The sequence below is a fragment of the Pogona vitticeps genome, chromosome 1 (genome assembly GCF_051106095.1).
Source record: "Pogona vitticeps strain Pit_001003342236 chromosome 1, PviZW2.1, whole genome shotgun sequence".
NCBI classification, from domain to species: Eukaryota; Metazoa; Chordata; class Lepidosauria; order Squamata; family Agamidae; genus Pogona; species Pogona vitticeps.
The window spans coordinates 105470062-105491469 of record NC_135783.1 but is presented as its reverse complement, the minus strand read 5'-3'; the positions used below and the strand labels follow the sequence as shown (position 1 = coordinate 105491469).

Below are 21408 nucleotides of genomic sequence, written 5' to 3'. Positions count from 1 at the left end.
AGGGAAATGTACACACCAGTATGCAGATTTTGCTACCTATCACCCCAAATATAAGGATGCGATCAGCTGCACTGTTTCAAACGTAGGTTTACTTGTCATTTAATTGTAAGTACTTCTACATTTTGTAAAAATCAAGCAAACAACAGAATGCGAGATGCAGCACTTAAAAGAATGTTCTTCTCTAGCAAATACATTGACCTGATCACCAGGACAGAGGACAAAAAGAAGCTGCTTTGAAATACAGATTCCATTGCTTTGTTTAGAAATATCAAAATGAAATGTTCATATACAATGTATTAACCAGATATTAACATGTTCCAACTGCAACAACTGTAATTTTCAAAATTAACATCAGAAGAAAGCATTCCAAGTAATATGCAGGTCATCCTTTCAACAGACTGAGTATACTGAGAATCTGTACAAAATTATTTCAGATGTTCCCCAGAGGTTAATTTTGCTACACTGCACTTTGCAATAGTTTTAAAGCTAATGATAATGTTAATGGCTCAGCTTCTGAAGCTGATAAGTGCTCATTTTTTATTAACATCTGCAACCAGATGAGAAAGAGAGTAGGAAACAATAGGTCAGCCATCTATATTGTGCTTTCAAGTAAGCAGATGGGGAATGAGCTATCTTCTTGCACTTGCGATAACGGGCCTGGATTGGAGGTAACCTTGTGAATCTCAAATAGGTCTACAATGATACTTTATTCAAGCTGTCATAAAGCATTTTGACAGGCCGAAGCTTTCTTGGCATGCCAACATAAAGTAGTGCTGCCTCAGATTCAAAGACATTGTTAGAAGAGAATGGTAGGAGGAAACAAAATGTAAATTGGAATTGGTTAATTTAACTTGCCCATTGTATTTACACCCTTAAAAATGTAGCACTTGGAGTTATTGAAATTTGAGGGGAATTGAAATGGAAGACTGGACAGTTTATTAAATCCACTGTTCTAAAAAGCTAGTTTGTTTCAGGTTAGAGAGAGAGAGAGTCCAGTCTGACATTTTACAAGAAAACTGCCTGGATATCGCAAAAACAAAATTGGCTGGTGACTACAACATGATGTTTAATTTCTCCCTGGAAACAATGATCATATCAAATTAGATACTATGCTTTTTATCAAGAGGCTCTGAAAAAGTAGTAAGATAAGAAGAACCATAAGTGTGGTAAAGCGTGATGGTAGGTAATATATTCTGACAGATTTTGAACTTCCCTTGATATTGGATAACTAGGTTTCTTGAAAGGAATACGATGAAGGAATGAACTGTTATTTTCAATTTCAGTTTCTGACTATTAAGACTAGGCTGTTAACCTATTTACATTTTCCCTGAAATGTATCATCTAAAAATAGTGCCTGCTGTGGAAAGGCATTCTTTGGCTATCACTTTTCTCTTTCCTTAGAGACACATGTTAAAGGGAAAAAAAACAATTAATTTCTTTACATTAGTAGGCTGGGAGGGTTTAACAGAACTCAAAAGTATGTTAGAAATATGAAGATGCTTACTGCAGTTGAAATGGTAGCATTTCAGTTTCATCTGACCTCTCAGAGTAGTTCCATTTCAATAGTATGACAGTTAGAATTGCCTTATTTTTAAAAGAGCACTCAGGATATGACAGACCAGGCTCCCTTTATTGTTTTTCTATTCACTCTGCAAAGCTTGACTAAAAATGGAATGTTTTCAATTTGTACTTTAATGCAATGGGAGGAATCCCAGCAGCCCTCACCTCACCCTGGGGTGGAAGGAAGAAGGTGGAGGGCCATTCTTTCCAGTAGTTCCACCTTCTTTTTGATCAGGGGGAGGGAAATGAAGGCAGAGGAATGGAGACAGTGGCAATTTCTGTCAATTACTGTGGGTGATAGTTGTAATTAGAGATGAGCATGAATCAGGAAAATGGTGATTCATTTTGATGCACAATTTATCAAGGTTGATGAATCGCAAATTACTTTTTTTTCTGATGAATTGAGCTGTTAATTCATTTTTTTTACTTTAAAACACTATACCCTCCCACAAACATCTTGAGACACCAAAACTGCAGGAAAGGTTCTGCTATCACTCCCCTACAATTCCTACAAATTTGGTAAAGTTTGGGTTTCAGACATCTCAGTTATACACCCACAAAGGGAGACCCCAGGAAACTTCCCATCCAGACACCTAGAAACACCACATTCACAGAGAAACTCCCCCATCTCTCCTCTATAATTCCCCCTAAATTTGGTTTCAGACATCAAACTTATATACAGTGGTGCCCCGCAAGACGGGCACTCCGTTTAACGACGAAACCGCTTGATGTCGATGTTTTTGTGATCGGGAATTTCGCTTTGCGATGATTGGTTCCCTGCTTCGGGAACTGATTCTCGCAATGCGATGATTTTTTAACAGCTTATCAGCAGTTTCAAAATGGCCGGCAGGTAAACAAAATGGCCACCCAATGTTTTCTGGGACAGATTCCTCACTGCACAGGCAGCGAAAATGGCCACGCTATGGAGGATCTTCACTGGACGGTGAGTTTCCAGCCCATAGGAACACATTAACTGGGTTTTAATGTGTTTCTATGGGCCTTTTAAAATCACTTTATGACATTTTTGTTCTACAGCGATTTCGCTGGAACGAATTAACGTCATAATGCGAGGCACCACTGTACCCACAAAGTGGGTTCCCCCAGGCAAGTGCCCTTTAGCAGCTAGCATGGGAAAGGTCAATATTCAGGGCATTGATTCATATGAATATCAATCAATGAATTAGCGATTTTTAAAATGAATTTGGTTTCATTTCATTAAATGTGGGACAATAATAAAAATAAAACTTATTTCTATAAGTGAAAAGACTGCTATTTGAAGGGAAAATGGAGTTTAAAATATGTGTGTCTAACTTTTAAGTAGCTTATATCATTCAGCTAATCAGCTAATCAGATAACCAGATTTTTTAAAAGTAGATATGGAATGATTTAAACAGAAATAATTGTGAGAGGCATTTATAAGTTATTTTAATCAAATCAGATTACTACCAAAAAGATCAGAACTGCTGTGGGAACTGCTAGGAGAAAGCACAAATAAAGAAACACATCAAAACAAAACAGTATGTTGAGACTGAAAGCATATTTTAAGAGATTATTTTCTGAAAGTATTTATTTATTTTTTTGTTCTTCAAAGGAAGTCTGTACCACTTCATTCAATTATACCTTCTGCTTTCTGAACTGGTTGCAGAAATGAGCCAAATTTCTGGTTGCAGAAATTTAGCCAAGGTGATCCATGTGCAGAAACAGAAATTTGGGATTTGATCTTGTACACCCATGGGAGTTTAATGATGCCGCATACAATTTTGATTGCTTTTTGACCCTAGGATGTTAAACTTCCCTTGTTCATGCTATATCTGCCATCCTTCATTCCTTTGCAACTACAATCTTCTGTTAGCTCATATACAATTAACTGTGTTTTATGTACATAATAGCTACAATTCTGGGCACATATCTGAATGACATTCACTAAATACAATGGAGAAAACAAATAACTACACATGATCATATTTACACTATAAGTCATATTTATACTTTAAATACTTAATAATTAGTTAATTAAAATCATTTATTTATGTTATGCAATAGTCTACAAATTTCTCTTTGTATGGTATAATTCTGATTTTAACTGTTGAAAATGTTGGTCAGTGTTTAATCATCTGACCGAAATATATTTTGAACAACGTATGGGTTAAATCAGAGAAACATGTTTTGAAGGCAATCTTTAAAAACAAAACAAAACAAAATCCACCCGGTACTGTCTTAAGTCTAGGGAAAATGTAGCAATTCCATAACTGAGTATTTGCCAAAATAAACAGTAATAATAATTTTTAAAAATAAATAGCAATTGGGTGAAAAAAAATCAAATATCATGATATTGTGAAACATCTATTGATTGAAGGAAAATGTGACTTGGGAAGCAATAACCATATATCATACAAAATACAGCAATAAAAACTGGTGCGAGCAAAGTTTATTTTATTATGTATCTTTTTAGAAGAGGTCATACTTCTTATACAGTCTTTAACTTCACATTTGCTGTCTACACAGCATTTTAAAATGTATTATAGTGTTCCTTAGCCATAGTGTTGCTTTAGTATTATCTTTATTCTATTACTGCCAGTCCCAATGCATTATAATTGGCCTGGAAATTCCTGGGGGAAATAATTGCAAAACACTTACAATGAAAGTAAAGTTCTTCATCTCCTTCTTGATCAGCTTTGCTATAGCCACAGTGCCTACAAACAAGGAAGTAAACAAGTAAATAAAAAATAGGAAAAGAAAGACCAGTTCCACCATGCAATAGAAATACACCACACTCTAATTTCCCTTTCTTAGTTGAAAAAGTACCATGCATATTTTGTGATGTCAAAATGCTTTTGACCTAAAATGTCCCTATGAATTAATTACTTCCAAAATGTCTTCTCATTAGGTCTTGCACATTAGGGCCTATGGCTCCATTTTCTGAATCAGTCCATCTCATGTTGCATCCTTTTCTTTTATATCTGTCTAACGCCTTACATTATTGTGTTTCCAGTGAGTCTTGCCCTCTCATTATAGATCTGAAATAAAAAGTGAAGGCAATACCCATACATTGCCAAGGTTGACAGTGCATCTCTCAGGAAGTACAGTATGCTTCTTTGTAGGTGGAGAGTAGTACATTTCAGTGATCTCTTATATCTTGAGTACGTTTCTACTCCATGAACAGAAAATAATTCCATATCTACAGTAAGTATTATGATTCCCCCCACATCTATTATGCCTGTCTGGAATTCTTTGGATTCCCTGGAGCCTCTGTTTCAGGAGTCATGATGGGATATGTGGAGCACAGTCCTAGTGCACTTGCATGAGACTGTTTTTTGTTCTCTCCACCATCTCTCAAATCCTAGTTGTCTTGTCAGGTTTACAGTCTTGCTAACAGTGCTGTTAAATTTGACCCCTCAATTTGACATAAATACTATGATGGAGTCAATGAACCAGTACAAATAAACAATGGATCCAATGGCAGAAGTTCACTTTGTTAAAAGCTAAGATGTTTTCACCAAACAATATTCTAGATTTTTTTTAAAAAATCCAGTTTAAAACAATATAAAAGAGCCCTTATAGCTTCTACATTTGGATAACAAGATGTGGTCAGTATAAACAGCTGCTAAGCAATGCACACTGAATTCATATCAGCCCAAGCTGTCTCAAAATTTGAAAGAAGTACCTCCGTCCAATGATGAAGCCAAATACCATGAACACCAGAATGATAGTGCCTGCCACAGCTACCACAGCTATGATTATCACAGGATTCTGTTCACTGGAGACAGCAGTGGCTACCAATAGAAAGAGGGGGTATTAGAAAAAAAGAATATTAATTCCAAAATGCAGTTCATAGGCAGAATCTGGCAAGCTTCAGGGACTATTGGGTATACACTTCCCATCTTCAATGACTTAAAATGCAGGGTATGTACCACATGCAACTGAGTACAAAACAAATTTCCTAGTTTACTCTGATGAATGTTCTGTGGTGAACATGTGTTGTTTTGTCATCACTGCATCTTTATGCCAGGAAACTGTGTGTGCTTAATACTGGGTCAATCCTAGTCACTGCTGCTATAAATGACTACTGTTTTTATTGCTATCATTAAAAAAAACACATATGGTATCCCATTCTGAGATCCAGTGATATACAAACTAGAGATATTTTAATAAATACACAAATATTTTAGTTATTCCTTCTCCTCAAAAGCAGTTATTAGTTGTTTCCCAATACTCCAGGTGTGTTAAAGGAACAAACTGTAGAGGAATTTCATAGTTATCACTTTAGATGATTTTTATAATCTTTAATATACCAACTTTTGCTATTGGTTACCACTCAGTTTCCATTAGCAACCAGAGTGTATTAAGCAACTCAAGAGGATCATGTAAGGATTTCTGTATTAATAGATGCACTGAAGATAGGGCTAAATATGTGGTTACATTTTTCTAACCCATGTTAGCAACATTAAAATTAAGAACAGAATACTGATCTTCTACTGATGGTTCCCCCCACTAGTGAAAAAATGTTGGAGATATATAAATAATATCTGAGTTCTAACAAAGGCTTGGTTATCTCTTGTATCTGTAAATTATTTACTATGCTGAGATACGGTAATCAAGATTCTGACCCCAGAATCAAGAGATAGGGGAGGAAATATGTTACATGAGACAATAGTTACACACACACACACACACACACACACACACACACACACACACACACACACACACACACACACACACACACACACACACACACACACACACACACACACACACACACACACACACACACACACACACACACACACACACAAAAAGAGAGAGAGAGGCTTAATATTAACTGTTTTGAAAAGTTAAAATAAAAAGCTTCCCCAGATAAGGAGAGGTTTCTTCCATGTATCAAGATACATTTAAAATCCAAACCAAACCAAACTGAACCAAACAACACCATACCAGTACATGCAAATTTTCAAAGCAGAATTACCAAAAACAATCTCATCTTTACATGAGTTTTAAGGATACAGGTGACTTAAAAGAACAAATAGGAAAGAGGGCTATGTGAAGGCTCTCTCCATCTTTGGACAGGTTTAGTTGGGCAGGGCAATCAGGGCTTGTGACCCCTACCACTCCTAGGAGCAGGTTGCTAGGTGGATCTCCTCAACCACAGGATGCCCAACACTTTGCTTGGTCATAACTGGTCTTTATTTGGGAAACAAAGCAGGTTACAGAGACATGGATGTTGCCCTGTTTCCCCTTTCCCAAGAGTCCACTGATGGCTTAGTTTCCCTAACTGGCCTCTTTCTGCTCACCGACTGTTCTCGGGGCTCAGTTACAGATACTAGCCATTTGCAATCCATAGTCTGAAGCTGGAGTTGAGTTCTGAGCCCCAGCCACCCAATGCCTCTCAGTGAAGGCTGGCAGGGTCAAGCTGTTAGAGGCTCCCTCGCTGTACCCAGGCCAACAAGAGTAACCACTGCTGCTGCCACTTCCAGCACCTATTCTGTGTTGGCATGGGCCTCCTTGGTTATGGCTCGACTGGCTAGATTGCTGTTGCAAGGATTCTGGTGGTGGTGGTGGCGGGAGAGATGGATTCTTCCCCTTCTTGTCTTCTGCTCGGGGTGAAGGTGACACATTCCCTGGTCCACAGATTGTGAAGGAGCAGGGGTTGGTTTTCTCTCAGGGTGCAGAAGATCAGGGATGGCTCCTCCCTAGCCTTGGACTAACCCTCCCACCCCATTCTCAATGAAGATGACCACCTCCCTCTTCCTCCCCCACCTTTAAGTGAGAGGGAGGGCTATTTTGACCTAGTTGTAGCCTCACCTTCCAAGTGCAGCTCACCCACCCTCTGGTTCCTAGCTGACTGCCCATTCCTGCCTTCTGCATCCCCAGGTTGCCCTGCTGCCAAAGTCTCTGGGTGTCCCCCTGCAAAGGGATCCTATGCCACTATGCTTTTAGACCAGCCTGGGCCCTGGTTGAGCAACCTTTCTGAGCATTGTAGATAAATTTTTTATACATCCCTTGATTGGGGATTTGGGCAGGCATGGTTTTCTGGTTATCTTCTTAGCAGACATCCTGTATAGCCAACTCAACATAGGTCAAGCAGTTATGTTCTGTTGTTTGTTACATCTTGCCAGGTAGACAAAATGGGGAAAAGGTGAAGGCCCCTCTATCAAGTAGTTTGGGATAAGGTTGATTAATTTCTTTCCTAAGCATGTAAAAAATAAACAATTGCAGAAATGGAAAGTTCTGGAATGAGATATCTGGGATGGTGAAGGCAGATGCCACACAGCAGGGCTAGAGATCTGCCACTTGTCTACTAGCCACTGTTGACGAAGAGAGCTCTGGAGTCAGAGCTGGAACAAGATCAATGTAGATGTTTTGCCAAGTTAATTTCCAGGGGGCAATGCAGGTTAGGGTGTATTATTTTCCTCCCACACCTGATCTAGTTTTAAAACATGCCATTCTTGTTTAAGTAAACTGTGGTCTATTTTGAATTTGTAAAATCTGTATGCATCTCTCTCCTCGTTATAGACAGGCCTTTTGTGTACAGTGTCTTTTTCTTATAGGGTTTTTTTTTGCACATGATGATTAAAGTACCTTGAGTATTTCTTACATTTGTAATTCAAATCCCAAACCTGTGTTGGCTAGAATGCACACTTCATCTGAAGCCAGATTTATCTGCCCCTGTATCAGCAATGAATCAACCATGGAAACAGGTCAAATCTTCTTTCCATTCTAGCAAAATGTACTGGCCAAATACAGCTATTCTAGAAACTGGGTTATCTCACCCCAAATTCAATGGGAATTAAGAATATATCTTATTGTTATACAGCATTTGGGCAGTCACAGCAATCCAAAGCATGCTTCCTTAGGAACAACTGCCACTGAAGTCAACAGAGTTTACTTTGTTGACACATTCAAAGAAACAGGCTGCCTATCAACATTGTAAAAACTTTCCTTACTGGCAGTCTTCAGCAGAAATTACTTTAAATTATACTTTGGTTTGAAGGCACTTGTCAGATAAAACCATATACCAATATGTCAATCATTTTTCAGTTTCCAAAAGATAATCAGAACAAATACAGCTGGCTAGGCATGGGGTTTTTGGAATTCATGTACTATATCCTCTGGAAATCTGCAGGAATTTCACCCTATCAGACTTCTGGGGACCTTAGCTCAAACTCATCACTTTTTAAAGAGAAATAATGGCTTTCCTCATACATAATAAGGAAGTGGTTAAGCAGAGCAAAATTCTATGGGAACTGCAAAGCATGATGGGTCTGGTAGTTTCCCTGCCTCTTATGCTCCATATGTAGTGCCTCTCAGAAAACTATCAGACCCATAATGCCTTGCAGTTCCCAGAGACCTTAGCTCTGCCTAGTCAATTTCTACATCATCATATCCAAGATAAGCCATTATTTCTCAGGTGAAAGTTATTACAAATACCTGAAAAGGTTTGGGTTCTTTTGGCTAAGTTCTCAGAAGTCTGGCTGGGGAATTCCATGAATTCCAAGCCTATCGTTGGCTATATCAATACGTCAATTTGGAACATCTACAAATATGCCAGTTTGGTTGTATTTTTAGGATTTATACATGGCAATCATTTATCAGTCAAACAGAATAGCATGTTAGAAAATAGAAAAAGTTCATAAATGTACAGTTCCCCTTGTTTTGATGTAATCATTCTACTTTACCAACTAGAAATAAATTAGACTAGACATTAACTTTTAGAGGCTTAAATAACTTATGTGTTGGTTAGCATCAAAGGCATATATTAAAGGTAACGTTTGGAAGTTGAGTCATGGCAACTGGACTTCTTTCTTATTAGGTTGAAACATTTTGCTAATCCAAGTAGCTTCTTCAATCTGAGGAGAGTTGGTAGGAGACCCCTGATATATCCTCCATGTTGGTTTTCACTTCCCCCTGGTCTGAATAGGCTGGTTAGATGGACAAAGGATGGGAGGGGGGAGGGTGAGTGAAAATGTATCTTGATATATAGTGTACAATTGAGCCTCCTCTCCTTTCTAATTCTAGTGTAAACACAGACAGTCTATCATTTAACAACTATGTTAATTTCTGCAAGATATATATAAAAATTACCTGTGGCTTCCTCTAGTGTAGCAACATCTAGTCTAGGGCTATAATTTCCATAGCCAGCAGCAGTAAATGCACGAATCTGGAAAACATATACAGTTCCTGGTTTCAGATTATTCACTGAAGCAGAAGTGGCCCTGGTTTTCACTGTTGAATAAGTTCTCTCCCTTTGGTCCTGCAAACACAAATATATATGAATGCACAGTCTTTAAAATTCAGATTTCAGTTTTGTTTTATATCAATAGTTCACAACTGGTCCTGACAGTCTATTTCAGTATTCTATAAAGCTTCCTCACACATGCACACTTTTCACATAAAGAACACTCTGTGGAGTATTACAACACAATGTAACTTCATCAAGGGGTTCTTAAAATAACATAAAAAGTAAATGGGAAGCACATGGTGCCACTCATAAAATTTGGGAGTTATTGCTCTTCTGTGTTTGTTTGATGATTTAGCTTCTATTACCTGATGATCAGCTGGATCAAATATTGTATTATCAGTCTATAAATAACACAGAAACCTGTATCTTGATATTTAATTCCTTTTTACTCTCCGAGGATTGTATGTTATATCATACTCCTTCAATAAAATCATAGCAATTATTAGTTTTAGGCAAGTAGATAAAACAAAACTAATTTCTCGTGACCCACTGTTTCTGGGTCCAAGAGCTTCAGTGCGAAAACTGAACTCCTCTGATGTCAACACCTGTCTCTAAAATGAAGCAAAGGTAGTAGCTGTTGTTGTTTAGTCGTTTAGTCATGTCCGACTCTTCGTGACCCCATGGACCAGAGCACGCCAGGCCCTCCTGTCTTCAGGTAGTAGCTACATGTGTGCATTTCTTTGAATGGGAATACCAGCAAGCAGAAATATTGTGAGTGCAGTTGAGTGTATATGCAAGACATGTTTGTCCAGCAAATTATTTCTAAAATGACCGTAGGCTACTATTTTAATATTCTATGCAAACATACAGATGGAATAAAACTAATAAAATCCAAGTCACAAGTGACTAGAGGAAATTATAGGGACCAACCTACTGGGATTTTATTCTATGCAAGCCTCGTTAAAATTAATGGGAACTATGCAAGAGCTGTACTTTGCACTTGCACATTTTCCATGAATTTCAATGGACCCTGCACAAAGAAACCTGTTTTCTCATATACCATTTTTTTCTTGTTAAATTATGACAAGACATCTGTCATTTAAAATAACATAGAAATGTCTTGTTATATTTCTGCCTAACTTTACTGTGAGTCAAACTGTTTTTAATAAGCAATGTAAAGAACAATTGGTTGTAGCTCTTTCAGTTGGTCCATTTAAAAAAACTAATATATAGAACAATAGAAATAATGACAACAACAGTAAAAAGCAATAATTTGTGGAAGATGTTGAATGGATCCAAGAAGTGGGAAGAGAACACACTCCCATTTCAGATGCAGCACACCTTCCATGCACAAGAAAACCTTGTTCTGCAGGGCTGGGAAACCTTGATTTGACACCGAGGTCTGTATTGTGGAGAGGAAGAGAAAGGGGTTCCATTGCACTGGTGCTAAAGTACAGTCCTACATTAGATTTAGGACACAGCATCATATTTCAACTGTGAATCTATTTTAGCGCTAGAGATATGACTTCACAGCAAAGTCTAACTGAAATGCAGGCAATCTTGAGCTCTTGAAATGGGGCTAGAAATCGGAATACTGCAGACACTTAAAAGAGATTTCTGCACATTGAATATATTACAAAACTCTTCAGAACAGTGGTTCTCAACCAGTGAAACTATGCCACTTTCATACCAATTACTAAGATTTAACTCTTGTTCAGTCTCCGTGTCCTCCTCTGACTGATTTAGCTGCCACAGATTATCTAGTTACAAGCCTTTTGATGTACCAGCAGTAACTGTGGCTACCCAGTGCTTCTTCTCATCTTGTTCACTTTTCCCACCAACTTAATCATAAATATAAGAGAATGCCTGTAAACAAACAAATAACCTTCTGCAATGATGTATGCCTTTTGTTTCTGTTACAGTGGCGCTCAGGTTCTTTAACAGAACAGTTGGTGGTATATGTGAAATGAAAGAATGTGAAACATTGTTCTGAAGGACGGATTTTAACTTTTTTCCCCTTAAGGCCTGATATGTCTTTAAATTTTGCTGTGTAAAAATGTAATATATGAGGTAGTAATGACTACGGCAATTCAGTGTTGCAAATCGAAATCCCATAGGTGGTATTACCACAAAATTGCTCCAATATTTAAGGCAAATTTGCAAGTACACATATGTATGCTTAGGGCAAAAATTAAAACCATCAGTTATCTATTCTGGTCTAGGAGAATAGCACTAAATATACACAGTAAGCAAATGCAACTATAAAAATGTTCCATCTAGACAGCAAAGAATTTATTAAAGCTATCTAGGTCATCAGACACTATTTCTCCTTGAAAACCCAGTAAACAAGACGATGCCACTGCTAAATAAAGAAGACACTGAAGAAAAAAAATGTACATAAGGCTGCTCCAAGTGGTATTTACCAAGAAACAAAGACACACAAAAGAAGAACCACAGATAATGCTGCTAACAAAATTTGTCAGAGAAAGAAGGCAGGAGTCTTGTGTCTTACTTCTAGATTTTTCATCAAAAAAACCTTCTCATGTACACTTTGTTGGTTGTCTCCCATTGCTTGGAATTGCTTTTTTTACACTACAACTCCCAGATGACAGAGGTATTCTGGGGGTTGGACTCCAAGAAAATAACAATTCCAGGTTCTGGTAATCTTCTACTACAGAACTAATCTGAAATCGAATACAGCAGAATTAATCCTAAATCTCTTTGTGGAACAACCTAGAATTCCTAAATCTAAGTGTTGCAATTTGAGCTGTCACTAATTAAATATTTAAGACATTAATCTCCTGCATTTCAGCCTAGTGATCAACGACATTTATATTAAAATGGGCCCTACTATACAAATATATGTGCTATTTTAAACTATTTTGCTCATTCCTTGTTATGATCCTAGTTATAAAGCCTCTTCCAAACAATCGAATAAATGTGCCCAAAACTCTCTTATCAACTGAATTTACTACTAGTGATAAATTAATTAGAGTTTATTTTATTAACCTGCTGATGACACTTTGAGAATGTTAATATAGCTTATACTGTATAAGAACAGGCATAACCTCTGATGTGGAAGACTTACTTTCTTTAACAAAGTATATAATATTATAGACATGGTGACAATGGAAGAACAAAGTTCAGAAAGTCTTTTTTCTTTTCTTTAAGCACAAAGAAGCACAATGAAGAAAAGCAAGCAATGGTGTGGCCTCAAAAGGAAGGCATCCAACCTGATTACAGCCTTTGTCCAATGCAGATCAGAAAGATATGATGGGGAGAGTGGTGCTTACTTTCTCATAATACTTGATTTCATATTCTGTGATGACTCCATTGGGATGCTCGGGTTCCTGCCAGGAAAGCTCCACGCTCCTTTGCAACACTTTCTCTTTCATTACGCCGCTAACTTGCGAGGGAGCTGTTTGGAGAAGACGTGTCAATAAACAATGAGCAAATATGTTGGATGTCTCCAATCAAGTGTCAGTACTGATCAGTCCCCTGCTGTGTTGCTCTCATTAAGGTAAGAGGAAGCACCTTTCCATAGTTCACAATTCAAAAGCCAATGAATATTCAAGCAGGGCCTTATTACTGCTCATAAACCATAATAGAAATTTAAATTAAAGCACAAACATCAAAAGGCAGCATTGTTCAATTTGGTGCAAAACAGCAACGGATGGGATCAGAATGACAATTAAGCAAATGAATTTTATTCAAGCCAGGAAAATATGTTTCCAGATTGCTCTCCTGTGGTAAATTAGTAGACCAAATATTTACAACATATTTCAACAACACTTTTAAGAAAAATGAATGCATAAAAAAGACATAAATGAGGTTACACTTCAGGCAAATATTAGGTGTAATCCAAACCCATCATGTTCTTCCAATAACATATGAATCTGAAAGCAAAGAGCATGCAGCACCGAAAAACAGTAAGCAGCTTTAGCTGCTATCCTGCTACCACTGTTGAGGGATTATAATGTATGACTAATACTTGGTTTATAAAGGTGAACAAAGGCTACTTAGCTGTTGGTAAACCAACATTACCTGTGAAATATTGAGCATACCACCCTACTGCCCTCTAGATAATGTAGTCCTGTCAATTCATCAAATCATTTTTAATTGGCTCAATTAAATTTGCTTTCCAAAATGCCTAAAATGCCTAAAAACTTCGGGGGAAAAAGAGCACATTTTATATTAACATTCCATTTGTATATGATACAACAGGCATCTATCAGGTATTGGCCAGTATTCTATTCCATAGCTCTGTTGGCACAATATGAGTGACACCAGGGGCATAATCATTTCACAACCATACATAATTTTTGCTTTGTACACTAGTTGCACACAATGATATTAAGTCATATACAAAAAGCAGGTCCAAAATGCAGCTGCCAGGCTGATTACAGGTACCAGCAGATATAAACACATATCCCAAAGTCTTGGCACGCCTTCACTGGCTACCTGCTCGTTTCCATGTCCAATTCAAGGTGCTGCTTATGGCTTATAAAGCCCTTAATGGTTTAGGAACTTGATATTTGTTGGAATGTCTTTCCCACAACATAGCTACTTGTCCTACTTGCTCCTCACAGTCCTTGATGCTAAAAATTGTGCCACTAATGGAGGCCAAAAGAACTAATGCCAGGAACTATGGTTGGTTGGTCTTGTTGTGGCCCCCTTCCCTCTGGAATAAGCTTTCTTCTTCAGATGCCTTCCCTCTCAGTTTTCAGGAAGTTAAATGATAGCATTTTAACTAATTGATCTGGGATGTTCAAATTTGTTTTAAACTGCAAGTTTTATTGAGTCGATAGAGATGGTTTTTTAATTCTATTTATTGAGTTTGTTTGATTCTTTGTGAACCACCCACAGAGTGTTCACAATGATGGGGTGGTAGAAAAGTTGAACCAATAAATAAATAAATAATAAATATTGAAGCAGAAATTCTATAATTTCACTGTTTGTAACAACTATGCCTGAATCTGACTAAATCCTTTAGAAACCAGAGATAATATTATTTTGGGAGACATATAGCTGTCACTTAAAGCATCCAATCTGCATCCAAAATGCACTATGTGACCTTGCTACTGTGCAAGTGTTTTCATATCCACAAAGAGGTCAATGAACTGGAGCAGGGCTGGGAAAACCAAAGCACAGTTGAGTTTGTAAAAAACACTAAGGCAGGCCTCTGCAGAATCTGGTTTAAATATAAGCAATGGGCTTATGCATACTACCCAGTCTTTCCTTGCAGACTTGTTCCACCAGCTGGAGCAACTAAACAAACAAGTAATTCGGAAGCAAGAGAAACCTTAGTGTTATATCAGATTCAAGACCTCTGGACATCTACTCCTCTTTGAACGGGCCTGAATTGCAAACCAGAGTTTGTTCTTTGTTCCTTACTCCTGGCTTGTCTGGGAGTCAGGAGCAGATATGAATACAATCGTAGGGAATGCAGGATGAGAAAATATTGATTTATCCCTCTTGTCCTGTGAGAAGATGATGTATTTTCTGGTTTCTAAGAAAGAGAATTACCATTCTTTAATGGTTCCAATAACACAAATAATGAAGTAACATAAATTGTGCTAAACAATTGCAACTTTTGCATGGACTTTAAAGGCTCAGAAAGCACTGCAGCAATTGTTTGCCTTTAAAAAAAAAAGAGCTTGTGTTGCTTTGCTCTCAATACAAAGGAAGAATGGTCTTCCATTGAGAAAGTTCACTTGAATTATGGAGATGGGGGTGAGGGCAATACACCTTGTCTTGATTTAGCCTGGAAGTAAAGTGTCTCATCAGACTTGATAATTTCATGACTTCATCAAGTCAAGATAGCCTCAATTGGTGAAAATGAAGAATTTATATACAATTCAAAATATCACTATACCACATTCTACATCTTCTTGTTAATGAATTCTGGTCTGTTTAGCCACACCTATAGGTGGAAAAAGTGGAAGCAATGAGACAAGGTATATAGGCACCCTTTTCCTGAATTCTGGTTTGTCTGTTTGTTTATTTACATTTTTATTTGGCTAGCATGCTTTTCTATGATACAAAAAAGATAAAGAGCAGAAACAGTTAAACTTGCATATGATAAGAAGAGTTCTACTAGGGACTTGGAAAAAGATCATTCAACAGATTTACCAAAAAAAACCCAGTATGGGTATCACCTATAGAGGCCTTTACACAACCTAATCTTATGACGAAAGCAAAACCTCCAAGATTATATATATATATTGACTGGTGGTCAAGAGCACAAGTGGAATATAGGTATAGAAAAGATAAAATAGAAGGTTTTTACCCAGAACAAACAATATTTGATAAACTTTTGCTGGGCTCAAAAGATAAAGTAATTAAGAAAATGTATGATTATTTGTTAGAAATTAAAATGCAAGATGAGATAGTCAAAGAATGTATGACTAAGTGGGCACAAAATATAGGACATGATATTGATGAATGGTTGCAAATATGGCAAAATAATATAAAGCTCACAAAATCGTTTAATTTCAAGGAGAATATATAAAAGATGTTTTAAAGGTGGCATATGACTCCACAAAAAGTATCAAAGATTTATACAGATGTATCAAATGTTTGTTGGAAGTGTGAAGCACATGAGGGAAGTTTTTATCATATGTGGTGGACTTGTAGAGTAGTGAAACAATTTTGGATAGGTGTACATACTTTGTAACAAAAATATTGCTTTGCAAGGTTCCACTAACCCCAAAACTGTTTCTATTCAGTATTATACCAGATAATATAGATCAGTGGTTCTTAACCTTTTTGAAAGAAACGCCCCCTTGAGCCATTGAGGAAGTTATCATCGCCCCCCTCCCCACGGTGATGATATCTTATTTATTTATTTATTTATTTATTTATTTATTTATTTATTTATTTATTTATTTATTTATTTATTTATTTATTTATTTATTTATTTATTTAAGACACTTAAATCCAATGACCCCTGAAAACAAAATTCAATTCCAAGAAAATGAAATGCCCCTAAAAGTAGTTGCAAGTGAATTTTAAGACGCAAAAAGAAATATAAAAAGGGCATAAAAACAAACTGCAATGCAGGAACTAAAAAATTCAAGACAAAAACTCTGAAACTAAATTAAGATTGGAGAAAAATATATATTCATGCACATTGTAAAAAGGCTGCAGCCCATCTTCACAGGTTTGGCTTGCTCCAGCGCCCCCTTACCGCCCCCCTTCTGCTCCAGCGCCCCCACGCCGCCCCTTTTCGTTCTACCGCCCCCCTGAAAAATGAAATCGCCCCCTGGGGGGCATTATCGCCCACGTTAAGAACCACTGATATAGATAAGACAAAGAACTACAGTGGTGCCTCGCACAACGGACGCCTCGTAGAGCGATGAATCCACTCTACGAGGCCAGTTTTGCAATCACAAATGCGATCGCAAAACGGTGCCTGCATAGGGCGAAAATCGCACAGCAAAGGTCGGTAAGCGGTTCGCTTACTGACCTTCGCCTTGCGACCCGATGATCAGCTGGTCGGCGGGTCCAAAATGGCCACCGGAACAGCCGAAATGGCGGCACACAGCTTTTTCACGCCCTCGGTAAACGAGGGGAGGGCACGAAAACGCCGTGCGCGGCCATTTCGGCTGTTCCGGTGGCCATTTTGGACCCCCCGATCCGCGGCCTTGCTGCGGCCGAAATGGCCGCGCGCAGTGTTTTCGCGCCCTCCGCTCGTTTACCGGACCCGGAAAAGCATCGCTGTACGGTGAGTTTTTGACCATTTGGAACGCATTAAACACTGTTTAATGCATTCCAATGGCTTTTTTTGATCCGTACAGCGATGCTTTCACACAGCGAGGGTTAATCCGGAACGGATTACCCTCGCTGTGCGAGGCACCACTGTACTTAGTTATATACACCAATGGTTCTTAACCTTTTTGAAAGAAACGCCCCCTTGAGCCTTTGAGGAAGTTATCATCGCCCCCCCTCCCCGCGGTGATGATATCTTTTTATTATTTATTTATTTATTTATTTATTTATTTATTTATTTATTTAAGACACTTAAATCCAATGACCCATGAAAACAAAATTCAATTCCAAGAAAATGAAATGCCCCCCAAAAGTAACATTTAATGATTTAGTTGCAAGCGAATTTTAAGACGCAAAAAGAAATATAAAAAGGGCATAACAACAAACCGCAATGCAGGAACTAAAAATTTCAAGACGAAAACTCTGAAACTAAATTAAGATTGGAGGAAAATATATATTCATGCACATTGTAAAAAGGCTGCAGCCATCTTCACAGGTTTGGCTTGCTCCAGCACCCCCCTACCGCCCCCTTGCCGCCCCTTTTCGTTCTACCGCCCCCCTGAAAAATGAAATCGCCCCCTGGGGGGCATTATCGCCCACGTTAAGAACCACTGATATACACAGTCACTGCAGCCAGAATTCTCTATGCCAAGAACTGGAAGAAATTTGTGATACCGGAACAAGAGGAACTTTTGAGAAGATACGCGAAGCAACAGAAATGGATATCTTATCAGAAGTGCTGAAGGACTGTCCAATACAAAAGGCAACTGAACAATGGGATTTATTATATAAATGGCTCGAATCACCAGATAGTACTGGAATAATATAGATTAAAACTAGGATGTAAATGCAAGTTATAAACTGGAGGGTAATCATATAGTAGAAAAGCGGAGCTGAGTTGATAAGGCAATATGAATAGATCGGATGGCAGTACATTTTGTGTTCCCCTCCTCCTACTTTCCCCCCCATATCCCCCCTTTACCTTCTGTATCCCCTACCTTATCCTAAATTGTTAATAAATAAATAAATAAATAAATAAATAAATAAATAAATAAATAAATAAAAATAAATAAATAAATAAATAAATAAATAGAAGCAGAACTATGAGGCTCTCAACACGGTGGTTGAAAGAAACTGAAAGGGAAGCCTTAGTGCCAAGGTACTTATATGACGTGGGAGGGGCCTTATTCTAATGTGGTTTTTTGCTACTGCAGAAGCTCTAGAACTTTCCGATGAGGCTCTGCGCAGGTGTGGATCAGCCAGGGTGTGATTCTCAGAAGCCACGAAGAAGAACCAATGTGCGCAATAATCCAACAGGCTCATGGGTTAAAAAAAATCACAGAAGACAGACCAGGAGGCAAATGTAATATTACTTTGGAGTGAACTTTAAAAAGGCTTGGGAGAACAAACAGATCTTAAGTTGCCTCCTGAAACTGAGGAGGGAAGGGGCTAGCCACACCTCTTGTGGCCGATTGTGGGTGGAAGACCTCCGGGCCTCCCCCTGGGTGGCTATGTGGAATATTCCCATTTAAGAGGTGCGGGTGGGATGGGTGAATGTTTTCAGGGAGAGGCACTCAGACAGATAACAAGGTACTAAACTGTTGAAGGCTTTAACAACTATCATAGGCATCTTGAATTTGGCCCGGAAGCATACAGGCAGCTAGTGCAGACAGGCCAGGCCAGGACGTATATGGTCATATTGAAAAGTTCCAGAGACCAACCTGACAGCAGCTGCTGAATCACCTTCAGGGGCAGCCCCATATAGATAATGTTGCAATAGTCTATTTTTGAGATTATGAGCACTTGGACCAGTGTAGTGAGGGATTTCCTCTTGAGAAAGGGGTGGAAGTGTGCAGTCCACCTCAGCTAGTAAAAGCCAGACTTGGCCAGAGCCAAGATCTGATATGCCATTGGGAGGGCCGGGTTCAACAGCACACCAAGATTTCACACCTGATCCTTCGGGGGAAGAGTGACCTTGTCAACACCAGGCAGACAGCCACCAAGTCGATCAGAAGACCCTCTCAACAATAGGACCTTGATCTTGTCAGGATTCAATTTCAACCTGTTAACTCTTGTCCAATCCATAACTGTGGCCAGGTAGCACTCCAGGGTCTGCACAGCTTCCACTGCTGAGGAGGAAAAGGAGAATGGATCCGGCTCAATCATGATTACTAACTCCGAGAGCTGGTCCAGGAGGATACCAAAGTCAATGACATCAAAGCCACTGAGAGATCCAGGAGAAGCTGTTTCAGTCCCATGGCGTGGCCTAAAGCCTGACTGAAATAGATCTAGACTAGTGATGTCTTCAATAAAGTCTGTAATTATCTAACCACACTCTCTCAACCAGTTTGCCCATGAAGGAAATATTGGTGGTAGGGTGATAGTTGTTAAGGTTGTCTAATGGAAGAGTCGTCTTTTTCAGGATTGGCCTGACCACCATCTCCTTCAGACAGAGTGGAAGATACCCCTCCCACAGAGACGAACTGATGATTTGGCAGGCCCATTCTATAGTCCCCTCTCTGGCAGCTTTTAAAAGCCAAGAGGGACATTGGTCTGATCAAGAGGAGGTAGGCTTAGAATGTGCAAGAATCTTATCAACGTCATCAGGTATTACAGGGTGAAATTAATCCAACAAGACTGGACCATATGGGCTGCAAGATATCTCACTCTGCCTTACTGCCTTACTAACAGATTCCAGGTCCCTACGGGTGACATTACAGTTTTGATGACATTACAGTAGCGACCGGATATGTGTCTAAACTGCAGCTCTATCATCATCCCAGGGAGCTTTCCTCCAGATGCTCTCTAGCCTTATCCTGGATTGTTTCAAGGCCTGCAACTCCTTGGTGAAACACGGGGAGGGGTGAGCCTTCAAAAAGGAGCAATGCGTTTAGGAGCAATGGAGTTGATTGCCCCGGTTGCTGCCAGGTTCTATTCAGAGACCAGGGTTTCAACACTCATGCCAACCAGCTCATCTAGAAACCCACCCAAGACATCTTGGAGACCAACAGGATTCAATAGCCTGCATGGACAGACCATCCTAATATGTCCCCTCTCCCCACAAGGGGGGGGGAGGTTTTCTCATTGCCAGGCCTAATTTCAATAGGTAGTGATCTGACCATGACAAGGGCAACAGAGTCAAACAGGTCATTCTCAGATCTCCTTCACCCTGGGTAGCTTAAAAAACAAACAAACAAACAAAAAACAGGTCAAGTTCACCTGCTGGGACAGTCCCATGGAAGCCATGGTGCCCATGAAATCTAAGGCTGGACCATGAACTGGTGTCTCAGCATGCACAATGAAATCCCCAGGAAGCACAAGATTGGAGGTACAACATGGCAGCAGAGACAAAGTCAGTCAGCCTCAGAAGGAATAGTGCTGGGTCATGGGGAGACTGGTACACCAGCACTAACCCCAACCTGTCCCATTGATCAACAGATACACGGAGGCATTCCAACCCAGTGTTGGCCAGGGAGGCAATCCTACTAACCTTGATTTAAATTTTAAATACAATCGCAACCCCACCTTTTAGGGTCTTGTGTTTTGCATTACTAATTTTCAACAACAACAAAAGGAATAGATACAAGGCTGATATTTTTGACCATGTTTATTCTGACAGTGTGCTATATTGCAAGAATTCAGAGAAAAGACTCACTGAACTATGGCTTTTCACCTTCCTGTTATAAAGTTTCAGTCCAAATCCTGAGAGCAGTTCATCACTTATTGGGGTTATCCTATGATCTGGGCATGAACACCCCGAAGTGACAGGCAACAGTGCCTTCATATCCAGACAGTCTGCTGATTTTCCCTTTAAATTTCACTTTAAAACTGACTGTGCTCAGATATAATATTATGTGAGACCCTGGCATTCACTTGTTAAACCGCTGTACTGCAGCCAA

At 38.9% G+C, this 21408-nt stretch overlaps 1 protein-coding gene across 8 annotated transcripts in view; it reads right to left on the bottom strand.

Annotated features, from left to right (window-relative positions):
- The window catches only part of EPHA7 (EPH receptor A7), a 217818-nt gene that overhangs the window by 26161 nt on the left and 170249 nt on the right, over positions 1 to 21408 (bottom strand). For 5 of the 8 annotated variants that reach the window (XM_020784529.3, XM_020784609.3, XM_020784692.3 and 2 more), the window contains 4 exons: positions 13033 to 13157; positions 9643 to 9811; positions 5225 to 5333; positions 4198 to 4253 (listed from right to left, as the gene is read on the bottom strand). In XM_020784529.3, coding sequence (XP_020640188.1) covers positions 4198 to 4253; positions 5225 to 5333; positions 9643 to 9811; positions 13033 to 13157 — 459 coding nt within the window. Of the gene's footprint in view, positions 1 to 4197; positions 4254 to 5224; positions 5334 to 5699; positions 9480 to 9642; positions 9812 to 13032; positions 13158 to 21408 lie in introns of those variants that run through there. The other 3 variants (XM_020784863.3, XM_078388807.1, XM_072998661.2) reach the window with 2 other exon arrangements.